The sequence below is a fragment of the Coregonus lavaretus genome, assembly GCF_964263955.1.
Source record: "Coregonus lavaretus genome assembly, chromosome: 5".
Classification (NCBI taxonomy): domain Eukaryota; kingdom Metazoa; phylum Chordata; class Actinopteri; order Salmoniformes; family Salmonidae; genus Coregonus; species Coregonus lavaretus.
Window position 1 is genome coordinate 11,732,890 of NC_139992.1, and position 25,762 is coordinate 11,758,651.

The 25,762-nt window shown below is 45.9% G+C and overlaps 2 protein-coding genes across 2 annotated transcripts in view; one reads left to right on the forward strand and one right to left on the reverse strand.

Annotated features, from left to right (window-relative positions):
• The window catches only part of LOC311129579 (gamma-crystallin M3-like), a gene marked incomplete at both ends in the record, with an annotated part of 79,069 nt that overhangs the window by 35,712 nt on the left and 17,595 nt on the right, over window positions 1–25,762 (forward strand). The window lies entirely within an intron of this gene.
• On the reverse strand, window positions 6,140–7,033 carry LOC311129581 (gamma-crystallin M3-like; the record flags this gene model as incomplete). Its single annotated transcript, XM_084161923.1, has 3 exons — window positions 6,140–6,445; window positions 6,584–6,826; window positions 7,022–7,033. The coding sequence occupies 3 exons, from the start codon at window positions 7,031–7,033 to the stop codon at window positions 6,140–6,142; spliced, it is 561 nt and encodes a 186-aa protein (XP_084018049.1).

A 25,762-nucleotide genomic window follows, 5' to 3' on the forward strand; every position in this document is an offset into this window, starting at 1 on the left:
AAGCACAATTCCTGCTTTACACTCAAATTGCAGTTCTACAACACACTTTTTTCAAAACACTACACACAAATCTTTGCATTTGGCACAATTTTCATGCAGAAAATCTCTTGTTTTCACAATGAACACACTGCCATTCAAATATGCACACTGACACATCACATGGGCAAACACCCGTCACACAGTTTTACAATTAGCAATCAGAGCTTTAGCATAAAAGGGCAACAGGTGAGCTCTTCTGTTTTGGAGCAATGGATGCCAACATTGGAAACAGAGGCAGAGCCAGAGGAGTGAGAATAAGAGGACGAGGACGAGGAAGGCCAAGGACCGTAATCTCTGTTGAGATCCGAGCCACTTTGGTTGATCATGTGGTCAACCATGGTCTAACAATGAGGGAGGCTGGGCAAAGAGTACAGCCAAATTTGAGCAGATACACTGTAGCATCCATCATCCGGACATTCCGAAATGAGAATAGGTAAGAAATCTACTTTCACTAGAAAATTGCAGTACTGCATATCAATACAGTACTCAATGAGTACAGTAGTACAGTATTGCCTGTGGACTGTTCTGTAGGACTGTAAAAATAAAGTATGTTTCAAGTATTTGGGAAATGTCTTTCTACTTTGTATTTACAGCATTTTACTATTTGTTTGGCAGAACTGAAAGATTACCAACACAAGGTGGTCGGGAACGTGTTCTGTCTCCTGAACAGGAAACTGAAATCATGAACATGGTCCTAGAAAATAACGCCATAACATTACGGCAAATACAAAGAAAAATAATAGAAAACAATGATATATTTCAAAATATTGATAGGGTAAGCTTATCAACACTGGACAGTGTCTTGCGCAGAAATAATCTCAGGATGAAGCAGGTCTACATGGTGCCATTTGAACGCAATTCAGAAAGAGTCAAAGAATTGCGATGTAACTATATGCAAGTGAGTCCTATACAATCCCACAATTGAAGCATACTCTCAACACTGTATAAATTATACATATTTCAGTATTGTAATCATAATGATTGTGCTTCACAATAGTGACCACTCCATGTCTATTTCTGATATTGTCATGTGTGTTTCAGAGAGTCCTTGAGCTAAAGGTGGCTGCAGTGGAGCACCAGTTCATCTTCATTGATGAGGTTGGATTCAACCTCACAAAAAGACGAAAGAGGGAAAGGAATATCATCGGCCAGCGTGCCATTGTTCAAGTCCCTGGCCAGGGCGGAGGGAACATCACAATGTGTGCAGCGATTACCCACCACGGCGTCATCCATCACCATGATACCCTTGGCCCCTACAACACCGCCCATCTGATCACATTCTTGGACACCCTACACAACACACTCATTCCACCAGATCAGGTAGATGGCCCAGAGCAGCTCAGGTACGTTGTCATTTGGGACAACGTAAGTTTCCACAGGGCTGCTCTGGTTCGTAACTGGTTCACTGCCCACCCACGCTTTTTAGTTGTTTATCTCCCTCCATATTCTCCATTCCTCAATCCTATTGAGGAATTTTTTCTGCCTGGAGATGGAAAGTGTATGACCGAAATCCACAAACGCGTATACCTCTTCTCCAAGCTATGGAAGACGCATGTGGAGATATAGCAGCTGATGCTTTTCATGGCTGGAATCGCCATGCTAGGCGATATTTCCCCGCTGCTTGGCCAGGGAAAACATTGCTTGTGATGTGGATGAGGTGCTGTGGCAAGACCGCAACAGAAGAGAGGATGCAGCATTTTTTTCATTTTTCATTTTTTCATTTTTTTTTTACTGTAACTGTATACATTTAATTATTCTGTTTTGTATGTAGACCACTGTATGTGCAACTTTGTGTTGGTTGGGAATGGGATGTACACTGTGTACATTGTTTTTGTGGGGAAAATGAAATATATTTGTTACCGTGTATTTGTGTGTTCTGAGTATAAAAACAATATTCTCAAATATTTTACAACACACTTATGTATGTACTGTCTGTAGTAATGGCAACACTGAACCAAAAAAAGGCCTAAGTCATTATGATGAATGGAAAAGAAGTGTTTCCATTCATCATAGTGTTTTACATTGAGCACATCAGTGTTCAACTGGTTCTTATAAATGTCTATTCATATGATGGTTTGTGTGTGTCATTTGAAAACAAAATTCCATTTTGATAAGAAATAACATTGTTTTGAATGTAAAGTTTCATTTTGCTGGAGAATTGAGGGGTTTTGCCCATTGTGTGTGTGTTTTTTTATTTGTGTGTGGAGTTCTGAGAATATGAGGCATGCTTTCAGAAAATGTGTGTAAACAATCGAGAAAAACTGTAATGTGTTTGAGCCAATCACTTGTGTTGTGACAAGGTAGGGGGGGTGTACAGCAGATAGCCTATTTGTTAAAATACAAAGTCCATATTATGGCAAGAACAGCTCAAATAAGCAAAGAGAAACGACAATCCATCATTACTTTAAGACATGAAGGTCAGTCAATACGGATCATTTCAAGAACTTTCAAAGTTTCTTCAAGTTCAGTCGCAAAAACCATCAAGCGCTATGATGAAACTGGCTCTCATGAGGACCGTGACAGGAATGGAAGAACCAGAGTTAACTCTGCTGCAGAGGATAACTTTGTTAGAGTTACCAGCCTCAGAAATTGCAGCCCAAAAAAATGCTTCACAGAGTTCAAGTAACAGACACATCTCAACATCAACTGTTCAGAGGGGACTGTGTGAATCAGGCCTTCATGGTGGAATTGCTGCAAAGGAACCGCTGCTAAAGGACACCAATAATAAGAAGAGACCTGCTTGAGCCAAGAAACACGAGCTGGTGGTGGAAATGTGTCCTTTGGTCTGGAGTCCAAATTGGAGATTTTGGGTTCCAACCGCCGTGTCTTTGTGAGACGCGGTGTGGGTGAATGGATGATCTCTGCGTGTGTATTTCCCACCGTAAAGCATGGAGGAGGTGGTGTTATTGTGTGGGGGTGCTTTGCTGGTGACACTGTCTGTGATTTATTTAGAATTCACACTTAACCAGCATGTCTACCACAGCATTCTACAGCGATACGCCATCTCATCTGGTTTGGGCTTAATGGGACTATCCTTTGTTTTTCAACAGGACAATGACCCAACACACCTCCAGGCTGTGTAAGGGCTATTTTACCAAGAAGGAGAGTAATGGAGTGCTGCCTCAGATGACCTGGCCTCCACAATCCCCGACCTCAACCCAATTGAGATGGTTTGGGATGAGTCGGACCACAGAGTGATGGAAAAGCAGCCAACAAGTGCTCAGCATATGTCGGAACTCCTTCAAGACTGTTGGAAAAGAATTCCAGGTGAAGCTGGTTGAGAGAATGCCAAGAGTGTGCAAAGCTGTCATCAAGACAAAGGGTGGCTATTTTGAAGATTCTCAAATATAAAATATATTTTGATTTGTTTAACACTTTTTTGCGGGTATTAGGTAATAAGATATTTATATAGAGGGGTTATTTTGAGATATTTTTTTAATTCAGCTCAACTTCAGTCAAGCAAAATGCAGCAGAGGTGCTGCCTAAAGGTAGGTACTGAATGCGTACAAAAAGGCACAACACACAGGAAAAATGGCTAGATTAAAAAGAAAGACAATCATGAAAAAGTATTGGTAGTACTTTATTTTACAGACTTATTTCATCTGGTACTGTTACTGGTATTTGATAGCAAATGAAATTGTAAAATTGATACTTTCATTAATAATTCACATATTACTAACTACCTTTTAATAAGGTAGGCTAGGGGTGCTGGTTTCAACAAATATGTTATTGCCTGGTAGTTTTATTAACCAAACTTGATTTCCTGAATTAACATACGTTAAGATTTCAAGGCAGCAGGGTAACTAAAATATAAGTGCACCAAAGCCTTTGAATGTTAAGTTGTGTCAATTCAAGTCGAGTTAACAAAATTAGGCAATACAGTATTTGTTACTTTGTAATATACAAGTTCATACAACTTTACATTTTATGTCAGTGGGGTAAACCCATCTTTTTCAGTTGAAACACAACACTTTGTTATTTTTTTTATTTCTTTACAGTGAATTTAATATTTTTTTTTGTCTTCATTTAATATGACTTATGTTCTATGGGTTATTATAAACTGGGGGGTTCGAGCACTGAATGCTGATTGGCTGACAGCCGTGGTATATCAGACTGTATACCACGGGTATGACAAAACAATTATTTTTACTGCTCTAATTATGTTGGTCACCAGTTTATAATAGCAACAAGGCACCTTGGGGGTTTGTGGTATATGGCCGTATACCACACCCCCTCGTGCATTATTGCTTAAATATATCACACACCTCCTCTTTGACCTTTTAACTTCCTTGCCACTGGCTTGCAGCAATGCACATTTTCACCTACTTTTCAAGTTATTTTTGGTATTTTTTGAATTTTATTTGGATCCCCATTAGCTGTTGCGAAAGCTACTCTTCCTGGGGTCCACACAAAACATAAAACATGACATAATACAGAACATTAATAAACAAGAACAGCTCAAGGACAGAACTACATAAATTCTTCCATCTGTACTGCATGCAAAAACATCTCAGCTCATCTGCACCATTTCTTCAGGAGACCATACAACATTCAGGAACCTCAAAAATAAAGATGAGTACTAATGCACATACTTTCTGTTTTCCGATACTGATTCAGTCAGTTACATTTTCACATGCAAAGTCGTCTCTAGATAATTGATGTACTGTACATAAGTAATGAATATTTATACACTTGACGGTGTTGGAATATTGCATGTATTGTCTGAATTGAGGATTAATAATGGTATATTTTGGGAGGGGAGGCTTCAACCTGAAGCTACTGTACATAACTGCTCCGTTATTGGCAATTGTACTTTTTTTTTGCATCAGCTATTTGAACAACTTTTCTTAACATAACGGCAGCAGGGTAACTTGAGAATATAGATATGAAATACCCTGCTTTGTAAAAATTTTGTCAAAAGTTATGTCAAATCAGGAAATCAAGTTGAGATTGGGAAAAAAATGCAACTTAATATTTTATGTAAGTCTGGTAACTCATCTTTTAAAGTTAAAGTTGAAAAGGTTAATATTTTTATGGTGAGATTGTTTGACAGCATCTCATCAGCCAGTAACAACCAATAACATAGATTTTCACTTTGGGATCTCCCACTCCCACATGCCCCCTCCCAATTTCACCACTGCTGGTAAAACCACTGAGAGTTTAACACAGAACATGCAAATGGTTTTTGTGACTGATGTTCTGATCAAAATAAGGAAACTGTGTTAAACTCTTCAGGATTCATTAAATGTCTAATTATTTGCCTTCATTAAAGGTCCAATGCAGCCATTTTTATCTCAATATCAAATCATTTCTGGGTAACAATTAACTAACTTCATTTGATTGTTTTCAATTAAAATGGTCAAAAAGAAACAAAAATAGTTTCTTAGCAAAGACCAATTTCTGCAATATGTAACTTGTTAGGCCACCCGACCAATAAACATAGAAATGTGACTTATAGATCTTTAATTTTCATTGAAAGCAAGTCTAAGAAGTGGTAGATCTGTGTGTGCTTAAGGTTTGTTTTTGCGTCTTTTACTTTCGGTTTTGTACACCAGCTTCAAACAGCTGAAAATCAAATTATTTTGGTTACAAAAAATATGTAAGTAACTATGGTGATGAAACTAGCTAGCTTGTAATATTAATTTATGTTGAATTTATGTTAAAATCATACAACAATTGTTATAGATGTAATTCTGTCGAAGTGAATACAATTCAACTACATTTTTGCTGTAAATGTAGGTTAAGCAACCATATCTCAGATACTTAAATAAGTATTTTTTTAGAAAAATGTTGTTCCTTTTAAAAAGCACAAAAATGCTCCTTTTTAATTATTTATATTATTATCTTATAATTTGTATGTATTTTATTTATTTTATAGCTTTTTTGTATAACAATATATTTTGTATTAGTATGTAGTAGATGGCTGTGATTTTAAAAAACATTTTATGTGGTATTTAAATTAAAGTATATTTACTATGTCACTCATAACAAATCACTCAAACTCAGATTTTTGGGTTAAAAGGTTTTTATTTTTTAACCTTCCATGAATCGTCCCACAGAGACCAACCAGGAAGACATTTTTCATTTAACATTGGAGCATTTACATAGACATGTTGTCCATGATACGCCTCATGCTCATGCACCTCATGCCGCTCATGCTGCCCATGCCTCCCATTCCCATGCCCATCTCTCTGAAGTTCCTGTACTCTCCAGGCCTCATGTACATCTGCCTGCCTCTGAAGTGGGGCTGCTCGTACATCAGCCAGTGGCCGTCCATCACGTTGCAGGACTGGCAGTCGGACATACGGTAACGCTCCTGGATGGAGTCACAGTCGTCCATCATCTCGTGCATCTGACCTCCGAAGTTCTCCTTCTCGTAGATCCTCATCCTGAAGTTTCCACGGTGCTGTTAGGAGAAAATAACATTATAAGGTTACTTTATTGATCAGTGAAATTATAAACAAACTCATTTTGTATGAGAATACCACCATCAAAACATCAAAACTTTATTTGCAAAGAATAGATTTACCAACATTCAACCTACCATGGGGATCATGCGGCAGGACCTGATGCACTCCCTCATTCCCATCATACTCATGTAGTCAGAATAATCTCCCCTCCTCATGAAGTACTGGTTTCCCATGAAGTTGGGGCGATCGTACACCATGAAGTTGCCGCTCTCAACCCTGCAGGAGTGGCACCTGCTCAGGTAGGAGGTCAACTCAGGGCAGTCGGAGCTGGTCTCATAGGAGCGACCCTGGAAGTTCTTGTCCTCGTAGAAGATGATCTGAGGATGACATACGTTTTGTCAGTAATACTGTCATGAAGATAGAAGCTACAATAGATAATGAAGTAAATCGACATTGAACTTGAACTACATTTACCCCAAAACTATTTCTGACATTATGAAATGGTTGTCGATGTCAAATAGTCTATCACATATAGATAGAAGAAAGAGGGAAAACGATGCTCAGGTTCCTACCTTGCCCATCATGATGCCGTTTGTTCTTCAGGACTGCGCTGTGACTGCACTGAATTCCTGTCTGTGTTAACCCTAACTTTTATACCTGACCAAAACCCAAAGAATCTGTGGCCTCTCATTGTGTAAAGTCCTGACTCAGCAACACAGCATAGGGGCCTACTGCTCAGTGTGGACTTCAAAGGGTTATTATCTGTCTCTGTATGCTTTTCTGTTGCAGGTGCACGTGTGTCCATATTGTGTTCTACACATAGAGAGTAAAACAGAAGATTCTAAACATGCATGACAACGTATTATACATATAGTGTATATTATTGACTACGTATTCAAAAACATATGATCATTACATCAGGTATTATAACAATATGGCGATTGAACTTGACATTCGTGTCTGTCTTTATTCATTATTATAGGACAGCATTCTGAAACATATTCCTCAGAAATATGTTATTAAATACTTAACACTTTATCAAAATTCTAGCCTAATGATATCAACAAAGGGCATACGTTCTTTGGAATATATTTATATTGTTGAGATCAAAGTCTACAAATAGGAATTGTGTATAATTTAGGCCTGTGTTTTATTTTATGTCACACGCTTTAATCACAATAATAGTTTTTGCTCTAATTGAAGCAAAAAACCTGCTTAATTGTTTCTTGTCAATACAAAAATGATATGCAAAAATCTTCAGTACATGTCTTCAAACATCAGATGGCCACTATGTAACTATTAACTACGAATATTTTTTATTTCACTTTCATCACCTGTCCGCTAATGGCCCGCAATCATTTTGTAATTTACACTGTAGATACTGTATATGCAGGTATAATTGAAATGTAGATACACAATATTTACTTACAGTGCCTTCAGAAAGTATTCATACCCCTTGAATTATTCCACATTTTGTTGTGTTACAGCCTGAATTGAAAATTGATTAAATTGTCCTGCTGAAATGTGAATTCATGGTGAAATCCCTGAGCAGTTTCCTTACTCTCCGGCAACTGAGTTAGGAAGGACGCCTGTACCTTTGTAGTGACCAGGTGTGTTGATACACCATCCTGAGTGGCGCAGTGGTCTAAGGCACTGCATCGCAGTGCTATCTGTGCCACTAGAGATCCTGGTTCGAATCCAGGCTCTGTCGTAGCCGGCTGCGACCGGGAGACCCATGGAGCGTCGCATAATTGGCCCTGCGTCGTCCAGGGTAGGGGAGGGAATGGCCGGCAGGGATGTAGCTCAGTTGGTAGAGCATGGCATTTGCAACACCAGGGTTGTGGGTTCAATTCCCACGGGGGGCCAGTATGAAAAACAAAATAATGTATGCACTCAATAACTGTAAGTCGCTCTGGATAAGAGCGTCTGCTAAATGACGTAAATGTAATCCAAAGTGTAATGAATAACTTCACCATGCTCAAAGGGATATTCAATGTCAGATTTGTTGTATTTTTATGCTCAGGGAAAAAGTGCTGGCAGGAGCAACATGACGCTGCCTTCAACAAACTGAAAGAGCTGCTGTCAAGCCAACCAGTACTCCAGTACTATGATGTGGATAAACCAGTGGTGATATCTGCAGATGAGTCCCAGCATGGTCTCGGAGCAGTACGTCTACAACAAAGTAGGCCAGTGGCATTTGCATCAAGAGCACTGACGCCTACGGAGACACGTTACGCTCAGATAGAGAAGGAGATGTTAGCTCTTCTTTTCACCTGTAAAAAGTTGTATTACTTCATATACGGGCAAGCAGTGGTGGTGGAGAGGGACCACCACCCTCTGATCACTGTCCTGCGGAATCCTCACGTCTGCATGATGAAGCTTCAATGCTACAATCTGGATGTGGTTTATAAAATAGGCATGTAGCTGTATATAGCTGACGCCCTATGATGTCCTATGAAGTCCTATGATGCCACGACTGTGCAGGTTCTGTCCTCTCGTCAGACTGAGGAGTTATGGGCCCACGTAAAAAAAATAATATAGTATTCACTGTTTTTTTTTGTGCATCCATGAGCTCTATCATCTGACCTCCAAAGTTCTCCCTCTCGTAGATCCTAATATTATTACATGTTTAAGTAAACCTGATGCATTAAGTATAAGCCAGTATAACATGCAGATACTGATGAGGCTCTCTTCCTTGGCTCCTTTCGCTCCCCCCCCCCCCCCCCCCCTCTCTCTCTGTAACTCTCTCTCGCTTTCTCTCTCAATTCAAATCAATTCAATTTAAGGGCTTTATTGGCATGGGAAACATATGTTAACATTGCCAAAGCAAGTGAAGTACAAATGGGAAAATAAAGAAACATAAATATGGGTTGTATTTATAATGGTGTTTGTTCTTTACTGGTTGCCCTTTTCTTGTGGCAACAGGTCACAAATCTTGCTGCTGTTATAGAATGCTGTGGTATTTCACACATTAGATATGGGAGTTTATCAAAATTGCGTTTGTTTTCAAATTCTTTGTGGATCTGTGTAAGTTGAGGGAAATATGTGTCTCTAATATGGTCATACATTTGGCAGGAGGTTAGGAAGTGCAGCTCAGTTTCCACCTCATTTTGTGGGCAGTGTGCACATAGCCTGTCTTCTCTTGAGAGCCAGGTCTGCCTATGGCGGCCTTTCTCAGTAGCAAGGCTATGCTCACTGAGTCTGTACACAGTCAAAGCTTTCCTTAAGTTTGGGTCAGTCACAGTGCTCAGGTATTCTGCCACTGTGTACTCTCTGTTTAGGGCCAAATAGCATTCTAGTTTGCTCTGTTTTTTTGTAAATTCTTTCCAATGTGTCAAGTAATTATGTTTTTGTTTTCTCCTGATTTGGTTGGGTCTAATTGTGTTGCTGTCGTGGGGCTCTGTTTGTGTTTGTGAACAGAGCCCCAGGACCAGCTTGCTTAGAGGGCTCTTCTCCAGGTTCATCTCTCTGTAGGTGATGGCTTTGTTATGGAAGGTTTGGGAATCGCTTCCTTTTAAGTGGTTGTAGAATTTAACGGCTCTTTTCTGGATTTTGATCATTAGTGGGTACTTGCCTAATTCTGCTCTACATGCATTATTTGGTGATTGTCGTTGTACACTGAGGATATTTTTGCAGAATTCTGCATACAGAGTCTCAATTTGGTGTTTGTCCCATTTTGTGAATTCTTGGTTGGTGAGCGGACCCCAGACCTCACAACCATAAAAGAATGGGTTCTATAACTGATTCAAGTATTTTTAACCAGATCCTAATTGGTATGTCGAATTTTATGTTCCTTTTGATGGCGTAGAAGGCCCTGCTTGCCTTGTCTCTCAGATCGTTCACAGCTTTGTGGAAGTTACCTGTGGCGCTGATGTTTAGGCCGAGGAATGTGTCGTTTTTTGTGTGCTCTAGGGCAACGGTGTCTAGATGGAATTTGTATTTGTGGTCCTGGCAATTGGACCTTTTTTGGAAAACCACTATCTTTGTGTTACTGAGATTTACTGTCAGGGCCCAGGTCTGACAGAATCAGTGCAGAAGATCTAGGTGCTGCTGTAGGCCCTCCTTGGTTGGTGACAGAAGCACAGATCATCAGCAACAGCAGACATTTTGACTTCAGATTCTAGTAGGGTGAGGCTGGGTGGCTGGGTGCTGCAGACTGTTCTAGTGCCCTCGCCAATTCGTTGATATATATGTTGAAGAGGGTGGGGCTTAAACTGCATCCCTGTCTCACCCCACGGCCTTGTGTGTTTTTTGCCAATTTTAACCGCACACTTGTTGTTTGTGTACATGGATTTTATAATTTTGTATGTTTTCCCCCCAACACGACTTTCCATCAATTTGTACAGCAGACCCTCATGCCAAATTGAGTCAAAAGCTTTTTTGAAATTGTCGTAGCAAATTGTCTTTGTCCTCAGTCAAACACAAAGTATTTAAGAGTTTTAGTGGAATTAAGATAGACTTTATTACACAAGCAATGGAGCAGAGGTGGTCTGCAGAGCATCTCTCTTTCATTTCTAAGCTCTCAGTTTATATAGTCATTTTACATACATTTTTACCTTAACCCCTCCCTCTTGGGTTCCACCACAATTCTCCAGTTTCCACCTCTTGATCGCTCCGCCCACTTCCTTAGTTTATGATAGTGGCAAAATCTGACTTCTATTCAGTTTGTAAACAATGGTGGTGTGACCGATCAAGCTTTGTCATGCACAAATAACAGCCTTGTCATGTAAAAATAATAATTTTCAGTTTTAACTTTGCTCACCCTGGCTTGACCTGGAGATGGATTGTGGACAACATGGCAGGCCCACAATCAATCTCTCAAACATACCCAAGCCTAACCCCTCTGTCCCAGCCCGTCACACTATAATTGAATCAGGAAGACGCTCAAGGAGAGACAAAGAGTTCAGCCTGGTTTCAGTCACTGATAAGATAAGACAACTGAAGACAGGTCAGATGACCAGAGAACAAACACATAAACCCAGTGAGAGAAACCAATCATGTTCTTGCCTATCAACAGAGATGTATCAATGTTTAACCCTGGCTCTGTGTTTGTTGATTAACCATGTCTATCCCATGGTCCACTGAAAAATCCTCATCATATGGTTAAAATCTAACAGAGCCATTTCCTGGCTCTGTTTCACAATTCCCCGAGCTATTTCCTTGCTTTGTTTCAGGCCTCTTCTTGTCATGTTGTGATTAACTATTTAACCATACATTGTTAGCTTGTCATTATGTATTTAACTATGCTTACTATGCTTAAATGGAAAATCCCCATCAAAATCAACAAAGCATGAGAAGATTTAGGCTTTGCTTTGGTTTGTTTGTTTGTCAATTAGGGTGTGCAGGGTCTATCGTACGGTAATTCGGTAAAAAGCCAATTTGACATTTGCTCAGTACATTGTTTTCACTGAGGAAATGAACTAGTCTGCTGTTAATGATAATGCAGAGGATTTTCCCAAGGTTGCTGTTGATGGATATCCTGCGGAAGTTATTAGTGTCAGTAGTTCCGATGTGGATGTGGTGGAGGAGTCAGGCGCAGGACACAGAGGATACGTCCAAAAGACTTTAATAGTCCCAAGTGCAACAAACAAACACGACCTCGAAAACAGACGGAGGCGAGGCAATTACGCAAACACGCGTAAACAATAATCCAACATAGGCAGAGTGCAAAACACGCAGCTCCGCACGACAGGCAGAAAACAACAACACACAATCAGACTAATGCAAAACAAGGAACTTATAAGACAAGTAATCAACACACAAATGGACACAGGTGTAAAAGACAGACGAAAGCAATCACACTACGAAACATAGAGCGGTGGCAGCTAGTACTCCGGGGACGGCGAACGCCGAAGCCTGCCCGAACCAGGAGGAGGAGCAGTCTCGGCAGAATCCGTGACAGTACCCCCCCCTTGACGCGCGGCTCCAGCCGTGCGCCGACCCCGGCCTCGGGGACGGCCAGGAGGACGCGGACCCGGGCGCGTGGGATGCCCACGGTGGAACTCAGTCAGGAGGGATGGATCGAGGATGTCCCTCCTGGGCACCCAGCACCGTTCCTCCGGACCGTACCCCTCCCACTCCACGAGATACTGGAGACCACTTATCCGGCGCCTCAAGTCCAAGATGGTCCGGACCCTGTACGCCGGGGCCCCCTCGATGTCCAAAGGGGGCGGAGGGGTCTCTCCTATCTCATCTTCGTGGAGTGGACCAGCTACCACCGGCCTGAGAAGAGACACATGGAACGAGGGGTTAATATTTTTGTACTCTATAGGCAGTTGTAACCTGTAACACACCTCGTTCAATCTTCTCAGGACTTTGAAGGGCCCCACAAACCGCTGACCCAGCTTCCGGCAGGGCAGGCGGAGGGGCAGGTTTCGAGTCGAGAGCCAGACTCGATCTCCCGGTGCGTACACCGGTCCCTCACTGCGGTGGCGATCGGCGCTTGCCTTTTGTTGACGGATGGCACGCTGCAGATGGACATGGGCAGCGTCCCACGTCTCCTCCGAGCGCTGAATCCACTCGTCCACCGCAGGGGCCTCGATCTGGCTCTCGTGCCATGGTGCCAGGACCGGCTGATAACCTAAAACACACTGGAAAGGTGTTAAATTGGTGGAGGAGTGGCGGAGAGAGTTCTGGGCCATCTCTGCCCAGGGGATGAACCTAGACCACTCCTCCGGCCGGTCCCGGCAATATGACCTCAAAAACCTACCCACATCCTGGTTGACACGTTCCACCTGCCCATTGCTCTCTGGGTGGTACCCCGAGGTAAGGCTTACCGAGACCCCCAAGCGTTCCATGAACGCCCCCCAAACTCTGGAGGTGAACTGGGGACCTCGGTCAGACACAATATCCTCGGGGACCCCATAGTGCCGGAACACATGGGTAAATAGGGCCTCAGCGGTCTGTAGGGCAGTAGGGAGACCCGGCATTGGGAGGAGACGACAGGCCTTGGAAAACCGATCCACAACGACCAAAATGGTGGTATTCCCCTGGGAGGGGGGTAGGTCGGTTACAAAATCCACCGATAGGTGGGACCATGGTCGTTGTGGAACGGGCAGGGGATGTAACTTACCCCTGGGCAAATGTCTAGGCGCCTTACACTGGGCACACACCGAGCAGGAGGAGACATAAACCCTCACATCCTTAGCTAACGTTGGCCACCAGTATTTCATGCTAAGGCAGTGCACCGTCCGGCCAATACCTGGATGTCCAGAGGAGGGTGATGTATGAGCCCAATAAATAAGACGATCACGAACCTCGAGCGGAACGTACGTCCGCCCCACAGGACACTCGGGGGGAGTAGGGTCGGTACGCAGTGCCCGCTCGATTTCCGCATCGACCTCCCATACCACCGGAGCCACCAAACAAGACTCCGGCAGTATGGAAGTAGGCTCATTGGACCTCTCCTCTGTGTCATACCGCCGGGACAGGGCGTCTGCCTTACCATTCTCGGACCCTGGGATGTATGTGATCTTAAAAACAAACCGGGTTAGGAACATGTTCCACCTAGCCTGACGAGGGTTCAATCTCCTAGCTGCCCGGATGTACTCCAGGTTACGGTGATCAGTCAGAATGAGGAAAGGGTGTTGAGCCCCCTCAAGCCAATGCCTCCACACCTTTAGGGCCTGGACTACGGCTAACAGCTCCCTGTCCCCAACGTCATAATTGCGCTCCGCCGAGCTGAGCTTCTTGGAGTAGAACGCACAGGGGCGGAGTTTAGGTGGCGTGCCGGACCGTTGTGACAGGACTGCCCCAATACCGGTCTCGGACGCGTCTACCTCTACTTGGAATGGTAAAGAGGGATCCGGATGCGCCAGCACCGGGGCCGAGGTGAACAGGTTCTTCAGTTTGACAAATGCCCTGTCCGCCTCAGCCGACCACTGCAAACGAACCGGACCCCCCTTTAGCAGGGACGTAATGGGAGCTGCAACTTGTCCAAAACCCCGAATAAACCTCCGGTAGTAATTAGCAAAACCCAAGAACTGCTGCACCTCTTTTACAGTGGTTGGAGTTTGCCAATTACGCACGGCCGATACACGGTCTACCTCTATCTCCACACCAGACGCGGACAACCGATAACCCAAAAAGGAGACGGACTCCTGGAAGAACAGACATTTCTCTGCCTTGACATACAAGTCATGCTCCAACAGTCTTCTCAACACTCGGCGCACCAGGGCTACATGCTCGGCTCGTGTAGAAGAGTACACTAGGATGTCGTCGATGTACACTACTACACCCTGCCCATGCATGTCCCGGATTGGAAGACTGAAGGAGCATTCATTAACCCGTATGGCATGACGAGATACTCGTAATGACCCGAGGTGGTGCTAAATGCTGTTTTCCATTCATCCCCCTCCCTAATGCGCACCAGATTGTACGCGCTCCTGAGATCCAACTTTGTGAAGAACTGCGCTCCGCGTAACGATTCCGTCATAGTCGCAATCAGTGGAAGTGGGTAACTGTACTTAACTGTGATCTGATTGAGACTACGGTAATCAATACACGGGCGCAATCCCCCGTCCTTCTTCTTCACAAAGAAGAAACTCGAGGAAACCGGGAAGTGGAGGACCGTATGTATCCCTGTGCCAAGGACTCGGCTATGTAAGTCTCCATAGCCGCTGTCTCCTCTTGAGACAGGGGATACACACGACTCCGTGGAAGAGCCGCTCCTGTTTGGAGATTTATCGCACAGTCCCCCTGTCTATGAGGTGGTAGCCGTGTTGCCCTCGATTTGCTGAACACAAGTGCTAAGTCCTCATACTCAGGGGGAATGCGCAGTGCGGGCACTTGGTTCGGACTCTCTACCGAGGTCGCCCCTACGGAAACACCTAGACATCTCCCTACACACTGGGCAGACCACTCCATAAGAGCCCTCTGTTGCCACGCAATGGTAGGATCATGGGTGCTTAACCAGGGAAGCCCTAACACCACAGGGTACGCAGGAGAGTCAATCAGATAAAACTGAATGATCTCCTCATGACCCCCCTGCGTCGTCATCGTCAGTGGTGCTGTGACCTCCCTGATCAGGCCCGACCCCAACGGCCGGCTGTCTAAGGCGTGGACAGGAAATGGAGCTTCTACCGGCCGAAGGGGAATTCCTAACCTACAACAAAATGCCCGATCAATAAAGTTCCCAGCTGCGCCTGAATCTACTAGCGCCTTATGCTGGGAATGAGGTGCCACCTGTGGAAATCTCACAGGAATACTCATGTGACCAACAGAAAGCTCTGGGTAAGTTGGGCGCCTACTCACCTGAAATGACTCCCCAGTGCGTGACCTGTTGTCCCCTCTCCCAGGAGACCCTCCCCAGCACCTGGCCGCGGTGTGTCCTCCACGGCCACAGTTGGTGCAGGGGATGGCCCCCCTCGGGTTCTCTCTCCTCCTCTCTCTAGCGCCAGCACCCCCGAGCTCCATGGGAATCGGCTCGGAGGTGCTGGAGGGTGGAATGGACGACCCCCACTCGGGACGTCCGCGGGTAGCCAGCAGGGTGTCTAGACGGATGGAGATGTCCACCAACTGGTCGAACGACAGGTTGGTGTCCCTGCAGGCCAGCTCACGACGAACGTCCTCTCGTAGGCTACACCGGTAGTGGTCGATGAGGGCCCTCTCATTCCACCCCGCATCCGCCGCTAGCGTCCGGAACTCCAGTGCGAACTCCTGTGCGCTCCTCTTCCCCTGTCGGAGGTGGAACAGACGCTCTCCCGCCGCTTTCCCCTCAGGTGGATGATCGAAGACAGCCCTCAAGCGGCGGGAGAACTCCGCGTAGGTGATTGTAGCGGCGTCTATTCCCCTCCATTCGGCGTTGGCCCACTCCAACGCCTTGCCGGATAGACAGGAGATGAGGGCGGAGACGCTCTCGTATCCCGAGGGCGCCGGGTGTATGGTAGCCAGGTAGAGTTCCACCTGCAGGAGGAATCCCTGACACCCGGCTGCAGAACCGTCATATGCCCTCGGGAGCGAGAGCCGAATGCCACTGGGTTCCGGTGCTGAGAGAGGAGGACTGGCCGTTGGTGATGGGATGGTGTAAGAATGCGTGGGCACCTCTCCAGTAACCAACCGGCGCAGAGTGTTGGACACCTCGTCCATGGCGGCCCCAAGTTGCCGGATCATGGTGTCTTGGTAGCTGATCCGGTCTTCCAGGGATTCGGGTGCCGCCGCTGCTCCTGCTGACTCCATAGACGGTGTGTTGTTCTGTCAGTAGTTCCGATGTGGATGTGGTGGAGGAGTCAGGCGCAGGACACAGAGGATACGTCCAAAAGACTTTAATAGTCCCAAGTGCAACAAACAAACACGACCTCGAAAACAGACGGAGGCGAGGCAATTACGCAAACACGCGTAAACAATAATCCAACATAGGCAGAGTGCAAAACACGCAGCTCCGCACGACAGGCAGAAAACAACAACACACAATCAGACTAATGCAAAACAAGGAACTTATAAGACAAGTAATCAACACACAAATGGACACAGGTGTAAAAGACAGACGAAAGAAATCACACTACGAAACATAGAGCGGTGGCAGCTAGTACTCCGGGAACGGCGAACGCCGAAGCCTGCCCGAACCAGGAGGAGGAGCAGTCTCGGCAGAATCCGTGACAATTAGGTTCAAATTTGTCTCCAATTTTGTGGATTGGAAGATGCCAGAGCTAAGGATGATGTTAAAGAGTTTAATTAAAGCCAATTGGAATTTGTGGTCTCTATATTTTATCATTTCATTGAGGATACCATCAACACCACAGGCCTTTTTGGGTTGGAGGGTTTGTATTTTGTCCTGTAGTTCATTCAATGTAATTGAAGAATCCAGAGAGTTCTGATAGTCTTTAATAGTTGATTCTAAGATTTGCATTTGGTCATGTATTTTTTTTGCTGTTTGTTCTTTGTTATAGGGCCAAAAAGATTAGAGAAGTGGTTTACCCATACGTCTCCGTTTTGGATAGATAGCTCTTTGTGTTGTTGTTTGTTTTGTGTTTTCCAATTTTCCCAGAAGTGGTTAGAGTCTATGGATTCTTCAATTACATTGAGCTGATTTCTGACATGCTGTTTTTCTGTATTGTTTTAGTGATTCACCATAGTGAAGCTCTCTCTCTCTCTCTCTCTCTCTCTCTCTCTCTCTCTCTCTCTCTCTCTCTCTCTCTCTCTCTCTCTCTCTCTCTCTCTCTCTCTCTCTCTCTCTCTCTCTCTCTCTCTCTCTCTCTCTCTCTCTCTCTCTCTCTCTCTCTCTCTCTCTCTCTCTCACCAATAGACATACAGTTGAAGTCGGAAGTTTACATACACTTAGGTTGGAGTCATTAAAACTTGTTTTTCAACCACTCCACACATTTCTTGTTAACAAACTATAGTTTTGGCAAGTCGGTTAGGACATCTACTTTTTGCATGACACAAGTAATTTTTCCAACAATTGTTTACAGACAGATTATTTCACTTATAATTATCTGTATCACAATTCCAGTGGGTCAGAAGTTTACATACACTAAGTTGACTGTGCCATTAAATAGCTTCCAGAAAACGATGTCATGGCTTTAGAAGCTTTTGAGTCAATTGGAGGTGCACCTGTGGATGTATTTCAAGGCCTACCTTACTTGACATCATGGGAAAATCAAAAGAAATCAGCCAAGACCTCAGAAAAAAACATTGTAGACCTCCACAAGTCTGGTTCATCTTTGGGAGCAATTTCCAAATGCCTGAAGGTACCAAGTTCATCTGTACAAACAATAGTATGCAAGTATAAACACCATGGAACCACGCAGCCATCATACCGCTCAGGAAGGAGATGCGTTCTGTCTCCTAGAGATGAACGTACTTTGGTGCGAAAAGTGCAAATCAATCCCAGAACAACAGCAAAGGAAACAGGTACAAAAGTATCTATATCCACAGTAAAACGAGTCCTATATCGACATAACCTGAAAGGCTGCTCAGCAAGGAAGAAGCCACTGCTCCAAAACCACCATAAAAATGCCAGACTATAGTTTGCAACTGCACATGGGGACAAAGATTGTACTTTTTGGAGAAATGTCCTCTGGTCTGATGAAACAAAAATAGAACTGTTTGGCCATAATGACCATCGTTATGTTTGGTGGAAAAAGGGGGTGGCTTGCAAGCCGAAGAACACCATCCCAACCGTGAAGCACGGGGGTGGCAGCATCATGCTGTGGGGTTGCTTTGCTGCAGGAGGGACTGGTGCACTTCACAAAATAGATGGCATCATGAGAAAGGAAAATTATGTGGATATATATTGAAGCAACATCTCAAGACATCAGTCAGGAAGTTAAAGCTTGGTCGCAAATGGGTCTTCCAAATGGACAATGACCCCAAGCATACTTCCAAAGTTGTGGCAAAATGGCTTAAGGACAACAAAGTCAAGGTATTGGAGTGGCCATCACAAAGCCCTGACCTCAACCCTATAGAAAATGTGTGGGCAGAACTGAAAAAGCGTGTACGAGCAAGGAGGCCTACAAACCTGACTCAGTTACACCAGCTCCGTCAGGAGGAATGGGCCAAAATTACTCCAACTTATTGTGGGAAGCTTGTGGAAGGCTACCCGAAACATTTGACCCAAGTTAAACAATTTAAAGGCAATGCTACCAAATACTAATTGAGTGTATGTAAACTTTTGACCCACTGGGAATGTGATGAAAGAAATAAAAGCTGAAATAAATCATTCTCGCTATAATTATTCTGACATTTTACATTCTTAAAATAAAGTAGTGATCCTAACTGACCTAAGACAGTGAATTTTTACTAGGATTAAATGTCAGGAATTGTGAAAAACTGAGTTTAAATGTACAGTGGGGAGAACAAGTATTTGATACACTGCCGATTTCGCAGGTTTTCCTACTTACAAAGCATGTAGAGGTCTGCAATTGTTATCATAGGTACACTTCAACTGTGAGAGACAGAATCTAAAACAAAAATACAGAAGATCACATTATATGATTTGTAAGTAATTCATTTGCATTTTATTGCATGACATAAGTATTTGATACATCAGAAAAGCAGAACTTAATGTTTGGTCCAGAAACCTTTGTTTGCAATTACAGAGATCATACGTTTACTGTAGGTCTTGACCAGGTTTGCACACACTGCAGCAGGGATTTTGGCCCACTCCTCCATACAGACCTTCTCCAGATCCTTCAGGTTTCGGGGCTGTCGCTGGGCAATATGGACGTTCAGCTCCCTCCAAAGATTTTCTATTGGGTTCAGGTCTGGAGACTGTCATGATTTAACTGGATATGAACCCACATGCAGACAACTACACCGAGCCAGAGAAGGTTTAACAGGTTTATTTACAAAGTTAAATTGTCCAGGTTTCCAAAAATAGGGGAAGAGCAAGTCCAGGTCTACAGGGAGGGTAACGGATCCAGGTTCTGAGCAGGAGAGGTACCGTAACGTCCTAGTGTCCGTGGTGAGTCCAAAAGGGAGGTCCAGTAGTGGGAAGCAGGATGGTGGTGGCAGGAGTGAAGCGGAGGCAGGAGTCAGGTTCCAATAATCTGTGGCACAGGAGAAAAGTAAATAGAACAGGCCAAAAACACAAAGAGCGAAAACAAGCAGGTTGAGTCGGCAGCGAGACTAACATGGTCGTCTTGACTATGATCTGACGATGAGTGGCAAGTTTGACCGGGTCTTTAAGGCTGAGGTGATTATGGTGAATGAGCTGCAGCTGGAACCCTGACTCCCGCACACCAGACTTCACTCCTGCAATCAAGAACATACAGAGGGAAGGGGGAGAGCAGAGAGAGAGCTACCTAGCAGCAGTAGGCCTAACAGTACCCCCCCTCTACGGACGCCACCCGGCGGCCGACAGGGTTTATCCGGATATAACCTATGAAAATCACGGACCAGAGCAGGATCCACAATGAAGCTCCTGGGAACCCAGGAACGTTCCTCAGGACCATAACCCTCCCAATCCACCAGGTACTGGAAACCACGACCCCGGCGGCGAACATCCAGAAGTCACCGGACAGAATAGACAGGACCCCCACCCACGATCCTGGACGGAGGAGGGGGACGAGAGGGCGGGCACAGAGGGCTGACAGACACAGGCTTGATCTGGGACACATGAAAAGTGGAATGAACCCGTAGGGAGGCAGGAAGCTGTAGTTTGACCGCGCAGGGGTTAACAATAGACAGTATCTTGAACGGTCCTATAAAACGCGGCGCCATCTTCTTGGATTCTACTTTCAATGGAAGATCACGTGACTTAAGCCATACCTCTTGACCAGGAGAGTAACCGGGAGCCTGGGACCGGTGACGGTTGGCTTGCCTCTGCATGTACGACGAAGCTCGGGACAGAGCTACCCTGGCCTTTCTCCAGACCTTGAAGCAGCGGTGCATGTGGGACTGCACCGAGGGTACCGCCAGTTCCCTCTCTTGAGAAGGGAACAGGGGAGGTTGATAACCCAGAGCACACAGAAAGGGAGACAAACCAGAGGAAGCGTTAGTCAAGGTGTTATGAGCATATTCCACCCAGGGAAGCATGGAGCTCCATGACCCAGAGTTAGACCCTGTGACACAGCGGAGAGCGGTCTCCATCTCCTGGTTCGCCCTCTCGGCTTGCCCGTTGGTCTGGGGGTGATATCCAGAGGACAGGCTGGATGTGATGCCCAAAGCTTTACAGAAAGCTTTCCAGACCTGGGAGACAAACTGGGGACCCCTGTCAGAGACCAAATAACCGCCGTTTCTCTGGCAGTGGGCAGTTTAGGTAGGGCCAAAAAATTAGCAAACTTAAAAAAACGATCAATCACAGTAAGAATGACAGTCTTTCCAGACGAGGGGGGAAGTCCAGTGACAAAATCCAATGCAATGTGGGACCAGGGCCGGCTGGGTATAGGTAGAGGTCGTAGATGTCCAGTGCTGGCTTGGGTGGAGTTCTTACTTCGTGCACATACCGTACAAGCAGCAATGAAGGCTCGAGTGTCCGCCTCCATCCTGGGCCACCAGAACTTCCGTCGCAAAAAGTCAAGGGTCCGAGTAACTCCAGGGTGACAGGTAAGGGGAGACGAGTGAGCCCACTGAAGTACCTGGGAGCGAACAGACTCAGGGACAAACAACCGGTTAGGGGGACCGCTCCCAGGGTCAGCTTGTAGATGTTGAGCCTGTCTAACAATCCCTTCGATGTCACATGTAATGGCAGCAATACTGCAGGTAGGAGGCAAGATGGGTTCAGGGTTACTACCAGTATCAACAGCAGAATGAACACGAGACAGGGCGTCAGGCTTGACGTTGCGTGACCCAGGACGGTAAGACAGAGAAAAATTGAATCTACCAAAAAATAGTGCCCACCTGGCTTGACGGGGATTGAGCTGCTTCGCTGACTGGATGTATGCCAGATTCTTATGATCCGTCCAAACGATGAAGGGTTGTTCTGCCCCCTCCAACCAATGCCACCACTCCTCGAGAGCCAGCTTAACGGAGAGCAGTTCACGATTGCCAACATCATAATTCCTCTCTGCCTGAGAAAGTTTCCATGAAAGAAAAGCACAGGGATGCAGTTTGTTATCGTCAGGGGATCGTTGTGACAACACCGCACCTACCCCAGTGTCGGATGCATCCACCTCCACGACAAACTGGCGGTCGGGGTCAGGCTGCATCAGAATGGGAGCCGAGGCGAAGCGATGTTTCAGCTCTTCGAACGCTGATTCGGCCCCTTCATTCCAAGCGAACGGTCATGAGATGGAGGTGAGAGCGGTGAGTGGCACAGCAATGCGGCTGTAGTCCTTGATGAACCTCCTGTAGAAGTTCGCAAACCCCAGGAATCGTTGAAGTTGTTTGCGGGTGAAGGGGGCTGGCCAGTCCGTGACAGCAGAGACCTTAGCTGGGTCCATCCGCAACTCCCCCTGAGCTATTATGTAACCCAAAAAAGAGGTCTCAGACACATGAAATTCACATTTCTCCATCTTCACAAATAATTTGTTCTCCAACAACCTTTGCAACACCTGGCGCACATGCCGTTCGTGTTCCTGGGAGGACTCTGAGAAAATCAGGATATCATCCAGATAGACAAAAACAAAACGATTCAACATGTCCCGTAGGACATCATTCACGAGTGCCTGAAAAACAGCAGGGGCATTAGACAAACCAAAAGGCATGACCAGATACTCAAAATGTCCCAAGGGCGTGTTGAAGGCAGTCTTCCATTCATCACCCTTACGAATGCGCACCAGGCGATTAGCATTTCGTAGATCCAGTTTCGTAAAGATCGTAGCACCATGAAGGAGGGGAAAAGCAGAATTAATCAAAGGCATAGAATATTTGTTCTTAATGGTGATGTTGTTAAGTCCACGGTAATCAATACAGGGTCTGAGGGTCTTATCCTTCTTTCCAACAAAAAAGAATCCCGCTCCTACAGGTGACGAGGAAGGACGAATAATACCTGCCGCCAAGGAGTCCCGCATGTAGTTCTCCATAGCCTCCGTCTCCGGGCGGGAGAGATTGTACAGGCGACTGTTAGGGAGAGGGGCTCCTGGCTGGAGGTCAATGGCGCAGTCGTATGGCCGGTGAGGAGGAAGAGAAGTAGCTCTGTGTTTGCAGAAAACGGATGCCAGGTCATGATACACTTCAGGAACAGCAGAGAGATCCATGGACTCCAGTGGAGGTTGAGGCACAGTGCTGGCAGGGGTCTGAGCAGAACACAAACAGTTCACCTGACAAAATGTGCTCCATGAAACAATTCTACCTCTCACCCAATCAATGTGTGGATTGTGTCTTATGAGCCAGGGGATACTAAGGACCAGGGGGGTCTGTGGGCAGTCAATTATGTGAAACTGAATGTTCTCCTGATGATTACCCGACACTCTGAGACAAACAGGGACAGTCTGATGAGTAATACGGGTCAACAATTGTCCATTTAGACCCCTAGCCTGCAGCAGACGGTCCATAGGAACCGTCTCTAACTCCATTTGTTGAGCCAACTCTTGATCCAAAAAGCTTTCATCGGCACCAGAGTCAACCAGCGCACTAACAGGGAAATCCTGGACCTGCCACTGGAGGGATGCCTGGAGCAGAATGCGGGGAGAAGAGGAAGAATCCGCTGTTCGGCTCACCAAAACTTCTCCCATTAATGATGAGCCGGCCCTTTTCCCGGACGAACTGGGCAGGAAGGAACGAAATGACCAGCTTCTCCACAATACAGGCAGGCCTGAGCCTGAATACGACGTGCACGCTCCTCTGAGGACAACCGTGCACGACCCACCTCCAAGGCTTCGGGTTCAGTGCTCCTAGTATCGACTCGGGAAGACTCGGCCTTCTCCGTAGGGAAGAGGCGGGGAGGAGTTGGTTGACGACAGACAGGTTGCTTGGAACTAACACTCCTCTCCCGGCGGCGCTCCCGAATCCGATTATCCAACCTGATGGTGAGTGAAATAAGGTTATCCAGCGTAGGAGAGTCATCATATGACACCACTTCATCCTTCAAAGTCTCAGACAAAGCATTAATGAACACTCCTTGTAATGCCTCGTCATTCCAACCACTCACTGCCGCTAACGTCCGAAACTCCACTGCCATCTCCGCCACACTGCGAGACCCCTGCCGAAGAGAAAACAACCGTTTAGCAGCCTCCTTGCCCCGTACGGGGTGGTCGAAAACCTTCCTCATCTCAGTGGTGAAGGCAACGTAAGCGTTGCAAATGTCCGACTGACTCTCCCAGACCGCGGATCCCCAGGAACGAGCGGAACCGCTAGTAGAGTTGATCAGGTAGGCAATACGGGCTCTTTCTGAGGCGTAGGTGAGGGGCTGTTGTTCAAATACTAACGAGCATTGAGTCAAAAAATCACCACAGGTTCCCATGTTCCCGTCATAGCGCTCTGGAGCAGGAACAAAAGGCTCTCTGATCTGGGCTGGAGGAGCAGGAAAAACAGGCGGAGCAGGAGCAGTTTGTATGCCATGAACGAGGGGTGCATTATTAACTTGGGTAGTAAGGGCAGACACTTGATGGGTGAGTAATTGAACCTGATTAAGCAGCATGTGACTGTTCTCAGAAATAGTCTTAAACAAAGTATCATGTTGACCAAGTAAAATGCCCTTATTGGCTATGGCAGTCCGAATTTGAGTGCACTCTGGGGTGGTATCCGAGCTACAGTCTGCTGGGTTCATGTTGGTCAGATCATGCTGTCATGATTTAACTGGATATGAACCCACATGCAGACAACTACACCGAGCCAGAGAAGGTTTAACAGGTTTATTTACAAAGTTAAATTGTCCAGGTTTCCAAAAATAGGGGAAGAGCAAGTCCAGGTCTACAGGGAGGGTAACGGATCCAGGTTCTGAGCAGGAGAGGTACCGTAATGTCCTAGTGTCCGTGGTGAGTCCAAAAGGGAGGTCCAGTAGTGGGAAGCAGGATGGTGGTGGCAGGAGTGAAGCGGAGGCAGGAGTCAGGTTCCAATAATCTGTGGCACAGGAGGAAAGTAAATAGAACAGGCCAAAAACACAAAGAGCGAAAACAAGCAGGTTGAGTCGTCAGCGAGACTAACATGGTCGTCTTGACTATGATCTGACGATGAGTGGCAAGTTTGACCGGGTCTTTAAGGCTGAGGTGATTATGGTGAATGAGCTGCAGCTGGAACCCTGACTCCCGCACACCAGACTTCACTCCTGCAATCAAGAACATACAGAGGGGAGGGGGAGAGCAGAGAGAGAGCTACCTAGCAGCAGTAGGCCTAACAGAGACTGGCTAGGCCACTCCAGGACCTTGAGATGCTTCTTACGGAGCCACTCCTTAGTTGCCCTGGCTGTGTGTTTCGGGTCGTTGTCATGCTGGAAGACCCAGCCACGACCCATCTTCAATGCTCTTACTGAGGGAAGGAGGTTGTTGGCCAAGATCTCGCGATACATGGCCCCATCCATCCTCCCCTCAATACGGTGCAGTCGTCCTGTCCCCTTTGCAGAAAAGCATCCCCAAAGAATGATGTTTCCACCTCCATGCTTCACGGTTGGGATGGTGTTCTTGGGGTTGTACTCATCCTTCTTCTTCCTCCAAACACGGCGAGTGGAGTTTAGACCAAAAAGCTCAATTTTTTTCTCATCAGACCACATGACCTTCTCCCATTCCTCCTCTGGATCATCCAGATGGTCATTGGCAAACTTCAGACGGGCCTGGACATGCGCTGGCTTGAGCAGGGGGACCTTGCGTGCGCTGCAGGATTTTAATCCATGACGGCGTAGTGTGTTACTAATGGTTTTCTTTGAGACTGTGGTCCCAGCTCTCTTCAGGTCATTGACCAGGTCCTGCCGTGTAGTTCTGGGCTGATCCCTCACCTTCCTCATGATCATTGATGCCCCACGAGGTGAGATCTTGCATGGAGCCCCAGACCGAGGGTGA